Source organism: Rhipicephalus microplus, chromosome 1, assembly GCF_043290135.1.
Source record: "Rhipicephalus microplus isolate Deutch F79 chromosome 1, USDA_Rmic, whole genome shotgun sequence".
Lineage (NCBI taxonomy): Eukaryota > Metazoa > Arthropoda > Arachnida > Ixodida > Ixodidae > Rhipicephalus > Rhipicephalus microplus.
Genome location: NC_134700.1, coordinates 131,252,681 through 131,265,161, shown reverse-complemented (window position 1 = coordinate 131,265,161; position 12,481 = coordinate 131,252,681). Strand labels below are relative to the sequence as shown.

Here is a 12,481-nt window from a genome sequence, read left to right as displayed (position 1 = left end):
TGTCATTGGTGAAGCGCAGATTCCTAAATCATCTAATTCTAGGCCTCTGAAAATTTTCTGTAAGCACGCGGTAAATAGCATGCATTGGGGAGATTGTATCCCGGAGTCATACACCCTTCTTCATTAATATTCTGTCGCTTTCTTAATGGAGCACTATGGTGCCAGTTGATCCTCTGTAGATTTCTCCAGCATGTTTACATATAATTTGTCGATGCCTTGATTCTGCATTGCCTGCATGACTGCTGATATTTTTTCCAAATAAAATGCCTTTTCGTAATCTATGAAGGCTCTGTGTAGTGGTTGGCTTCATTCTAAGCATTTCTCTTTTCCTATTGTAGGAATGTGATCGATTGTTGAGTTGCCTGTTCGGAATGCTGCTTGGTTCCTTGGCCGATTGAATTGTAGTGGTAATTCTGTTAGCAAATACCTTTGTAAATATATACCCCGTATATATATACATACATATACGTGAATGACGGCGGCGCCGACGGAAAAACGTCAGCAGAGACTGCCCATATAATACCTATTGCTACAAAAAATACTATTAGATCGAGGTGCTCCGTCCGCGACGCCACCGCCATAGACGCTGGCTGCCTCCAAGTTCCACACGCCTTCGCGCCGAGTGGCTTCTGTGCGTTGCTTCAATGTGCTCTGGAGAGTTGCTTGTTGGGCAAGTTGATAAATGCTTATTAAACTACAAAATCCAAAAAACGTCAAATCAGAAAAAAGCAGAGCAGCACGTACAGAGAGTAGAGACGTCTCTGCTCTCTGTCTCTGCTGCTGTGCTTTTTCGATTTCTACTTTTCGTGATTTTTGTAGTTTACTTCAACGTCCAATACATTGTTTTTTGTCATTGCGTGTAGCCGAATTTTTCATACTTCTCGCTCTTGTCTAAATCAAACGGTGAAATGACACACTGTTCTCACTCGTACTTTCACACCGTCTCCGTCAACCTTGGATCTTGCATTTTCATTTCTATTCAATAAAGTTTGTCCTCCCCTCCACCCACCTCATCCCGCCATTATTTCTACATCGCATCGCGTGGATAAGGTGTTTGACTCCACGTTCGTGGACTGTAGTTCCCACACCTGCAATGAGGCTGTGCGGCAGCTGCTTACGTAAATTCTGTGACCGCTTCGCCAAACCCACGTGCGTAAAATTAAGAAGATGTGCAGCTTTGGAGCCATAATGCTCACAAACTGTCGCTCAAACAGTGTTTTAACCACATTAGAACGCGACCGCCCTGTTTAAATGCAGCTACAGTATTCAAGCCCTCTGAAACTTGTGATTTGCGAACTCTCAAGAGTTCGAACTTGTGGATTTCGGCTGCAGCAGCGCAGAACCTGTTATCACCAGTCCTGTAAATGGTGCTAATGACCCTGGCAAAAGCGCGAGAGCACCAAACTACAATTCGATAGCCGCCTACCTTATAAAGTCCGTAACTTTGACACTCATGAACCCGAATAGAAAGCTGCCACTTTTGCGGATTCAGAAGCGGCAGTTCCGTCGAATTTCATCAGTTTGCATGTCCCTCTTCATGTACAAACAAAAATAGCCATTATTTTATTTTATTTTTGTTTTTCAGCACTTTAACGTGTTGCAACTACTACTTCAGCATATTCAAGCAGAACATATGAACGCACAAGGCAGCCGCCGCTCATTGTGTGCAAGCTGCCTTATGTACCTATCACAATGCTCCACTGGCCCTACGAAAACAGGTCACATTCGTACACGTACACCCGATGCGAATGTTCAGGCACAAGGTCTTGAAACAATGACGGCTCCGTTAATCTGTCATCCACATTTAGGCACTTAGACATGTCTGAAAGATGGACAAAAGGGGCAGGCGTGTACATGCTCGGGCCTCGCTAAAAACAACCGAAGTCGGTATGCCTTATACTTTGTTTGACAGGCGTGACGTGTAGTGTACCATGTTTGTCTGTCTTCCTCAAATGAACTACGTCTTTATCCATTCCAAGGCCGAGTATGAAAGGCCTTCATATGTAAGAAAAAGGTATGGGATCCCTCTCGGACGACCAGACAGTGCCGCGGCGGCGTGGAAGACACAAGCTGCCCAAGATGCGGAGAGCAATATTCTTGCTGGTTTGTGTGGCCAGCGCCTATGGTAAGCACAGACATGGACATCAAAGTTTTCATTATTCTGCACGTACGCAGAATTTATTCTCAAGCTTGCTGAAGGTCAGGCTAAAAATAAAAGGCGCGAAAGTGACATAGATGAAGTGCGAAGGCGCGCCCCTTTTTTATATGCTATGTTTTACACGAAGGATTTGCGTCATATTTGACGATTGAAGTTGCTAAGCTTCTTAAGAAGGCACTGTAGCCTTTTATTGACAAATTCGTAACGAAATTCGCTGTTCGTAGCAGTCCAAGTATAGCATTGGGTCAATCTGTGTTGAAAATTGGCCAACTCAGCATGACTGGAACCACTGCAAAATTATAAGACGGCGGCCTAGTTAGTGTTCGATGTTCCTGCAAAGACGCCAAGTCATAGAGCTCCAGCGCTTTGGCATACAAAAAGACAGAAAACCACTTGAACTTCTTTAGTCTACGGCCAGTATTCACCAACCAACCTTGGCCTTACCTAAAGTTTTCTTCTACTTCCTGTACTCACAAGTTGCGTTATAAGGGCACAATAATAACCATACGGTAAAAGATAGCGACAACAGTTGGGTCATGAATACTGGCCTGTTTTGTACATCAAGCGTAATAAAGGACTAAAAGCAACAAGGAAAAATCAAGGTAAGAATGACGTTGGTTTGTGAACACGGGCCTACGTGTTGTAAAAATGCAAGTGTTACGCGTGAATAAACAGCGCCCGAGGGCCAGTCCTATGTATACACTGCTGTCCCACAGCAGTGGTCAAGCGGGTAAGGTAATCGACTGCTGACCAGCCGGTCGCGGAATTGAATGCCAGCTCGGTTTATGCATTTTGCGAAAATGCTGTAGGCCCATCTGCTCTGAATTGGGCCCACGGTAAAGAACCTGAGGTGGTCGAAATTTTCTGAGCCCTCCACTGTGGCGTCTCTCATAATCATATGGTGGTTTCGGAACCTTAAACCACACATATAAAAAATCCTACGCTGCTCTGTTTATCATTACCTTTGAAAAAAGCAACGTTCGCAGCTTTTCTTCTTGTACGCTTCATTATAGTTACACTGATATCTTATGTGACAGCACGTTGCCGATGAAAGTACGATACAGCTTAAGGAGCAAGAAATAACCTGGCGCAACGTTCTGGAGTATGAAGATCTAACTTGTTTTCTTTCCGGATGTTTCGAAGCTGTTAGAAATATAAGTACCTAACCTAGAGCAGAAGCTGTTCTTCTGCATCACCTGTCTCCAAAGCTTTAATTCTTCCCCCTTCCTCTCAGATGAAAGAAGAAAATGAATTGGGATGATACCATAATATTAAGCCATCTGGATATCTGGCCTATCGTGGAATACTTTAACAGAACCTTAATCAGAAAAAAATGTTACTGCAAATGTATTTTACAAATGAAAATATTGAACGTGTCCATTTAGACAAATCTGCTACCAAAATTACAGTATATATACTATTTACTTCAATAAACTTCTGACTATTTTGCTTTCCGAATGGCTATCGGTTTTTTCTTTAATGCCAAGTTCGCTACAATAGAAACCTACAATGGAAACAATGGAAACCTTCAAAACCACCTTGGACGCTGCCACTTCTTAACGTTATCCGTGAAATAGACGGCATAGAGAAGAAAGCAGACATGGCACCTCTAGTAGCGGCACAGTTGGTACTTCATCAGCTTCATGTAATGCATAATAAAAAAACGAAGATATATACAGACGCATCATGCACAGAAGAAGCGTCAGCCTGTGCGGTCTTTATACCCGAAATTCAGAAAAAGAATATGTACAAATTATCGCAAAAATCTTCATCGACGAAAGCTGAATTGGTGGCTATCTTTGAAGCAGTTAAGCTTATCTTCAAGAATCCCGAGCCATGAAAATGGGTGATATGCACTGATAGCAAACCTGCTCTTCAGCTAATCAGAAATGTGAGATCACCTTACAAAAATGGTGAAATAGCACATTGTATCGCAGATACTGTGGAATATGCCTCATTGCAGGGTCACAACATCGTATTCCAACGGATACCCAGCCACATTGGAATAAAGGGAAATGAAGATGCTGATAGTCTCGCCAAGAAAGCATTCAAGGAAGGACGGGATTGCACAATCCCTATGTCTGGGGCGGATATTCGACATTTTATATCGCAAGGAGCTAACCATTGTTCGATGGAGAAGTGGTTTGAGAGCCCTAAATCAAAGGAAACGGTACTTTATGAAGTTGATCCACACAGAAAATTTTACACAGCGACAGACCTCCCACGACACCTAGAGATATTGTACCACCGACTTAGATTGGAAGTAGCATACACAAACAGCTTCCTGCACAAGATAAATCGATCCAACTCACCGGAATGTCATTGTGGTCATGCAGAAGAAAATGTTCGCCATATTCTTTTAGAATGCGTTGAATACGCGAATGAAAGAGAAAGAATAAAGAACAAATTAGCAAGTTTGGACAGATGGCCCCTCACAATAAACAAACTACTTGGACCATGGCCTGACATGCATCTCCATAAAAAGGCAATAATCTTCCTGACAGACTTTTCAGTGGAGACCGGACTGGACAAGCACCTATGACTGACAGCCAGAGATGGGTATTATGTAAAATGCGGTCATGTATATACTGACATTAGATTAGTAAGGTGTGCGTGTAAGTAGTTTATGACTGTATGAACTGCAAGAAGAAAACTGTGTATTGGCATGTTATTTGAACTGGTTTCAGTGTGCTATTATGTGTTTTTTTTCTTTTCCGTATTGTTAATTTTTGGGTACCGTTCTGTATTATTATTTTCTTTTTCGCTGCAGAACTTTGTGATATGGAGTAGCCGAGGCAATAGGCACCTCAACCTCTCCACAGCAAAACAGTTAAAACAGAGCAGAAAACAGAACTTCGCTACACCCTTACGAACTGGCCTAAGTATAAATTATTATGCGGCGTTTTTAGTTACTTCCACCTCCGAAAGAATCTATGTACGAAGAATCGTAAACGCATACGTCATTTTCGCATCTTCAAAATAGGCCAGTGCGTGCTGAAATCATGTTTGGATCTCGTCGATAAAAGACATTGCCGGTGAAGGCGACGACACGTGAGCTTTTTGAGCAAACCGATTTGGACAAGCAGCTATGAGAGCGATGTTGCGTACGACTCATGCGTGACGGACTGTGACTATGTGTGTGCTGTGCTATGTGCTGTTTTTCTCTCTCTTTCAATCACCTTCATGTTTTATTCTCTCTCGTTCTGTTCCCATGTCTATGGCAGCAAACTGATTGATAGATATGTGGACTTTCTCGTCTCAAAACCCCCATATGATTATGAGAGACGCCGTAGTGGAGGGCTCCGAAACTTTTGACCACCTGGCGCTCTTTAACGTGCACCCAAATCTGAGCGCATAGCAGCAAACTTTTTATCCTAAACTGGTTAAATTTTGCAGCCTCTCTTTCTCTACTATTTTTTTTTCGCAAAACGACATTCCATCGTTTTCGACAGATTCGACAAATAGCATGCACTCAGTTTTCTCCAGCAGTCACTATGTCACCTAATGAAACTTGTTCTCGCTTTGCTAATTTTTGTAACAGGTCAGCAGAAAGGCGGTGCTGTTATTGTGCCTAGTGGAGGAGGACCGGGAGGAGGTTCACTAAGTGATCTCTCAGGATCCGGAAATGTACCGGGAGGAATGCCAGGAATCGGGTCAGGCGGCGCCGGTGGCAGTATGGGAGGAGGAGGAGCTGGGTCAGGTGGAATAGTACCAAGTGGCACTAGTGGTGGACCTGGAGGCGTTGGAATCGGCCCGGGGGGTTCAGTTGGCCTCGGAGGCCCCGAAGGTCCAGGAGGTGGTGGATCGCCGGGGATTATGTTCGGCGAGCCTGATGAGCAAGGCGAACAAGAAGGCGGTGGAGACCTCATTGGATTTGGTCCCGAACATGGACAGCTTGATCTCTTCACCCTGCTCGTCCGCCAGATCTTTCTGGCCTACGGGGCCGACCCACTCACCCTTCCCGAAACAACGATGCCATTTAACAGTATTCTACGCATGTCAGGCACCGTGCACACCTACAACTCGAGAGTGTTCGGCCTATCTCACGTGAGGCGCACTGGCCCTTGCTTCGTGACGGCTGACCAGAGCGGAATGCGACTGGGTCTCGACCTGGGAATCAAGGACGTGTACGCCAACTCGTCAGCCACCGTTCAGATGGCAAACAAGAACATAAGAAAACAGCGCGTGCACTTCACTGTCATTGTCAGGAAAGCCCGAGCCATCCTCGAAATAGCACAGTAAGTAAACGTTCCCACAGCGATTTTTTGTCATCATATGGTAAATACTTGCGCTCATTTAAAACAAACTTCTTCGTTTTGTTACCAGCATAACAAGGGCCTTTGAAGTGTAATAAATACTGGCTTCGGGTGAAGTGCCTTTAAGACAGCGTTCAAAAAGCACAACACAAGGCCAGTATGCACATTCGAATATCCCAAACAACGGCTTTGTAAAAACATAGCCGACCCCTTTTTGAAGTTATCAAATGCACAGAGTGCTTAAGTGCGCACATTGCGACGTGCTCATTGTACTACCACTGCGAAATTTTCGTCAGCGAGAACGATGTCACAGAGGAAAGGTGAATAATTTCGTCGAACACAAACAGCTGCGGAGGTTACTAAAGTTTTTTTCAAAATTGAAAGGCTTTTTCCTCAGTAGCAATATTCTTGTTAATGAGTGAGAAAACTATATGTCTGCCTCTTATAGTGTGATATACGGTGTCATATTTCAAGATACAGGCAAATAGACCTAGATATGTATTAAAAAAAGCCAGATCTGCGCGGATAGCACAGCACGGTCACAGCGAAAGCTAGAAGAGCGGCCTTTTAGAGCCTTTTCTAGACATTCATTGGGTAACTGTGCGAGAACACTAGCTTGATGTCCACTACGGCAATAACATTAAAAATTTTAGTGTAGTAGGCCGGCATTCGCTAGGCTATTTTTTGTCATTCTTCTGAGAAGCGTGGTATCCTCTGAACTATTTCGAGGAATGATGCCTGAAGTGGGTATGCGCCACAGTTAATAGCTGAGCAAAAATAAGTTTTTGTAATTAGTTGGAGTATTGCACGACCCACTCGTTACGCTATTCGCATTGTTCGACGACTGCTTGTTCATTCGCTGTTTTTAAACACTTTGAAAGTCGTATTAACGTGATTGCTTTCCCGACATCAAGCCTGCTTAAGGCAATTGTGCCAACAAGTCCGAAGCACCGGTGGGGCTCAGGGGTATAAAAGACTGGGCTGGCACCCAGCGGACCTCCGTTCGAGCCCCACTGTATCATTGGTAGTACTTTGTTTTCTGATTTTGCACGATGTGGTTATGGACACCGGCAGCGGCGGCGGATAACTACAGTTATCTATAACAGCTTTCACTGTATAAGTTAGCGTACACGAGAGCTGGCTTCACGCATGTGGAGCATACTTAGCTGCTCTCCTCGTTTCTTCCCTGGTAACCCTACTAATTTGCTACAGTAGCAGGAAGTTCCCTGCTGCTCGAAGGTAATCGGAGAAGTGAAATAACATTTCTTTTGTGATTCTCACGCTCTCACGACTTGTAATGCAGTTTCAACGTACCTGCCGTCAAAACGATAAAGTTACGGACAATATAGCAAACACTAGGGAGTTTTAGAGTAACGTTTGCAGGTGTTGCGGGTATTGCTTTAGTTGCGGGTGCCATATGAGATTTAGAATAGCGTTTCCTTTCCCTAGGGAAATGTTTAGGAAATTTTTTGCGACAGCAAATCCAAATGCACGGTTGCTACACAGCACTTCGCGGGCCGCATGCGGACCACACACGCCGCCCGCTATTTCGAATTTTCTGCAGGGGGGCCGGGAACGCGAACGGCGGCTCGTGTTACGACGCATGTGCAGTGGCAGCGACCATACCGCAAGGGTTTGCGGCGCGCTATTCTAAAAAACCCCACTATTACATGCTGCCGCACAGCCCCGAAGGCTGCCTTTTTATTGCCAGTGATATTTTGCTCATCGCCAGTGCTTATTTGATAAGATGGGCCCTCTAACGCATAGCCAAGCCCTCATATTGTACTTGCGGATTCCGTAAACTAAAGAATGAAATAATAATACTGCAAGAAGGTCAATGGTGAGGCCACACAGTCTCAAGTTATAGGGCCCAATTTTTTTTATTAAAAACAAAACTGAAAGAAAAGCTTATTGTCACACTTTTTACTTTTTTCGCGAGGTCACATATCCACATTGCACTCGCCACTGACAGTGCAGGGCGCCACCAATTCAATGAAGTAAAAGGGCCTACGCAGAGGAATTATGCCCATTATTGTTGCCTGTTTCATGCGGCAAAGCGATCACAGCGTTAGCCTAGAAGCACACAACGTAGCGCTGCAGCCACCCCCCTTCAAGACTAGGGGCGAGACAAGTAACAACGCGTCAAGGTGAAACATTTGGACCCTCATATTACCGCAACCGCCTGGAGCGCTCAACAACATGCTGCTTAGGAGGAGAAACATCTGAAAAGAAAAACCCCTCGTAAGAACAAACGTCGGGTGAGCACTTTTCCACTCTCAGTGGCCACAAGCATGAAGAGCAGACGACACTTCTACTTTTTTTTTTCATTTTTACGTCACGGTATCTTTGCGTTATCACGAAAATATTGGTGGATCCCAAGCAAATTGGGAATCGACGTTATGCCAAAGCCTGGGGAAGGAAGGTGACTGTGTAGTAATTTTTTTCTATTGAGCGATGCGTGAATAAATGATCGTAAATATATGTATAAATGTCGCACGCACAGACATAGTTATGCTGAGATGTTGCGGATGTTTCTATGACGAGTTCTTTGCACTTGCGTAAAGATGCCAACAAGAACACAAGCATCAACAACACCAGAAGCGATACGCTCTTATATGAGCCGCTCGAGCTCGCGAGGATGGTAACCCTGCACACTGCTAGACAAATCAACTTCACTGTATGTCACCTAACTACAATCGACGTTAGGCCAACGTGGTGGCTCTATCATAGGAGTTCATATGTAATGTTTATAAAATTGGATAGCCAGCACTGCAACCACAATTGACGTTTGAAGGACATTAGGTTCTATTTTATATGTATTTTCCGACACCTGGCGTGGCTCTGTCACTGAATACTTGATTGTCACGCAGAATGATTGGGTTCGAGTCCTGCTGGGACCCTGCATTTATTTTTTGCATTCGTCCAGATAACGCAGCCATTGTCAGGTTTTCTAAACGCTCACGTGCTAAAACTGCCAATGTACGTTCTCGTCGTTCCTGGGTAGCTACAAAGGGTCAATCACATGTGACCCATACCCGCACACCAGTGGCGCATACCCGACCGCGGGTATATGTCATTGTTTGGCGAGAAGTGTTTGACGACGCACGCACCGGAATTGAGACATGAGTCATGCCTTGACCACTGCGTCACATCCGACAATCAAGCTTACGCTCCCATGCAAATTTTTGTTCAGGCCAGTTAAGGGCTCCATCCCGAGAGGCCCCAGACGTAAGCGGTTACATTGATAGACGGATACGACGATAGAGGCGAAAACAACCGGCAGTACGCAAATAAATGCTTCGCATTTAAAAGCACAACCAACAAAGAGTCTCCGAATTCGAAGAGGGATACCGAATGTGCGAAACGACGCCACTCGCGAGCGCACACTATCAAGAAAAACAAGTGGAAAACGCCTCTCGTATGTACGATCGACCCGAGCGAGCAAAAGTAAAGACGCTACATCACAGGCAGCGCTTCAACGATTTCATGCAGTGGTAGTATGTTCTTCCCGTAATGGTGCCTACTTTGCGTTCATTTCAAAAACTCTCAAAATGAAACGCAAGAATTACCTACTTTCACAAGAATCGTCTCTATCACTTCTCAAGCTACATTTATTCAATCAAACACGCGCTTTTCTCCGTCATTTCTGCACGCAGAAGTTATGGCGAGGGCTACTGTAAATTGACGCGGTCGGCAGGAATATAGTGATTTCATTGCGTGATTAAAATACCAAATCTGTTGATGGTGGTGCTATTACCAATGCTCAAACTATTCCCGCACGCATTCTACGCAAATCAGCAATAACTTTCTATAAACGCAATCCAAAAATATAAGAAAATAACAGCATATCCACAGTGTGACTGATGAGTGGGGCGAAGCATCTGCCAGTCCGTCCGTTTTTCAGTCCGTTCGTTCGATCTTGCTTCCATCCGTCCATGCGTCCGTCCAACCATGCGTCCGCCCATCTGTTCGTCCACGCGTCTGCAGTGTCTGTCTGTTTGTCCATACGTCCCTCCGTGCGTCTGTCTGACTGTCTGTCTGTCCGTCCGTGCGTCCGTCATTCAGACCGTCCGTCCGTACGTCTGTCTGTCTGTCCGTCCGCCAGTGTGTCGTCCGTCCGCGCTTCCATCCGTACGTCCATACGTCTGTCTGTCCACCCGGCCGTCCTCTGTCTCTCCGTCCATCTGTCTGTCTGTCAGCCCGTCCATCTAGTAAACACTCCAAGTAGCGCCATCTCGCATATTTTTATCAAATATTCATCGTGTACAACTACTGTCATTTAGCGGACATTCCAATGAATAAACGAATGGTGGCTACCAACTACTAATACTACTACTACTACTACTACCATACATGCATACATACATACATACATACATACATACATACATACATACATACATACATACATACATACATACATACATACATACATACATACATACATACATACATACATACATACATACATACATACATACATACATACATACATACATACATACATACATACATACATACATACATACATACATACATACATACATACATACATACATACGACCCAGACCCACGGCATCAGGAGCTTCGCCCCTAAAGGTTCTTTTGTGGTGTAACAGGGCCCCTTCAAAGCTCCAACAAAAACTGGTAACTAGCACTTTTTAGTAAGATCATGGTTACATCTCCCGAAAGCCTAAACTGAAGCAATTTTGTTACTATTTCAACAAGAGTTACATTTGTGTCGAGTTGACATATTTTTAATGGTAATCTAAAACGTTTTCCAGTGACTGCTTTTCGCTCAATAACAGGCTAACTCTCATGACATCTATTATACAAAAAAATGCATCACCCATTATTAGATCACCACGTTTACTACCTCTTTTTTTTCAATTCAGGCCCTGTAAAAGTACTGAACGTTTATTAGTTGTAAGATGATACTAGCACCAAAGGGCTCCCCGTACATCTGAAAATGTTTTGTGGTAATGGTTAGCGTATTTCGTCAACTACGTACAAGCTTCAATTAGGCCCTAACACTCGGCGTTCACTACATACTACATACATTTTAACTGCGTTGCTTCTATTTGCAGGACGGGAGCTCAAGAGATTCACGTGACAAACTTCAAGATTCTCTTTCTGCAAGGCTTCAAACTATTCCTGAGGCCAGATCAGCCCTCAAGAAGGCCACTATTCCACGCCTTCCTGCGCGCTGCGCAGGTCTTCCTTGAGCGATCGGTCAAGAGACGCCTCGAACCCCTGGTGCGCAAGGCCATTGACACCCAGATCAAGACCGTTCTCGCCTATCTGAATCGCCAAGCTGAGCTCAGGCCCAAGCCGCGCTTGCCGCCTGAGCTCTTTGCGGGTGTAGCGGAGGGTATATTTATTGGTGGACCCACGAGACCAAGTGGAATGCCTTCAGGACCTGGTGCTGGACCAGGAGGACCAGGAGGACCAGGAGTAGTAGGACCTGGGGGTCCTGGAGGACCGGGAGCCACCATCCTTCAAGGAGGGCCCTCAAACGGAGGTGTTGGGCCGGGCGGTTCCCTTTCAGGCCTGAGTTCTGGAGGCCCCTCTGGACCAAGCATCGGTGGGGCTGGATCGGCCGGCCTTTCCGTAACGATAAGCGGAGGCTCCGGTATCAGCCAACAAAAAGTCAAAGGCTAGCTATTCTGAAGAAAACAAATCGCTCGACAAATTTACCATCTATATCGGGAATAAATACCTTCCATTTACATACAGTATTCCACATAAATGTACCATTCATTCGCCTTCACAAACGCTGCATACATATTTAGAAATATTATTGCCTTCCTTTCAGTTATTCAAGGCATGTAACATGAAATACCGCGACTTAGGCACAAGGGTGATGATGATGACGATATGTTGGATTTAACGTCTCAAAACCACCATACCATTGTGAGAGATGTCATAGTGGAGGGCTCCAGAAATTTAGACCTCCTGGAATCCTTTCACGTGCGCCGAAGTCTGAGCACACCGGGCTACAAGGCACAGAAGTGAAAAGAAGTAGTAGTGTAGTACACAGCTTCCCCCGAATTTTTTAAATCGATAT

At 44.8% G+C, this 12,481-nt stretch overlaps 1 protein-coding gene across 1 annotated transcript; it reads left to right on the top strand.

Annotated features, from left to right (window-relative positions):
* The first annotated feature begins 1,969 nt into the window (after nucleotides 1–1,969).
* LOC119178089 (uncharacterized) lies at nucleotides 1,970–12,152 on the top strand. Its single transcript, XM_037429252.2, has 3 exons — nucleotides 1,970–2,125; nucleotides 5,700–6,396; nucleotides 11,502–12,152. Exons 1-3 carry the CDS (start codon nucleotides 2,017–2,019, stop codon nucleotides 12,073–12,075), a joined length of 1,380 nt encoding a protein of 459 aa, XP_037285149.2. The 5' UTR covers nucleotides 1,970–2,016; the 3' UTR covers nucleotides 12,076–12,152.
* The last annotated feature ends 329 nt before the right edge of the window (nucleotides 12,153–12,481 follow it).

Coding starts and splice junctions, on each gene's coding strand:
- LOC119178089 (XM_037429252.2), top strand. CDS start 2,017: ATGGGATCCCTCTCGGACGACCAGACAGTGCCGCGGCGGCGTGGAAGA. Junction 2,126..5,699: donor TTGTGTGGCCAGCGCCTATG/GTAAGCACAGAC, acceptor TTTTTGTAACAG/GTCAGCAGAAAGGCGGTGCT. Junction 6,397..11,501: donor GCCATCCTCGAAATAGCACA/GTAAGTAAACGT, acceptor TTCTATTTGCAG/GACGGGAGCTCAAGAGATTC.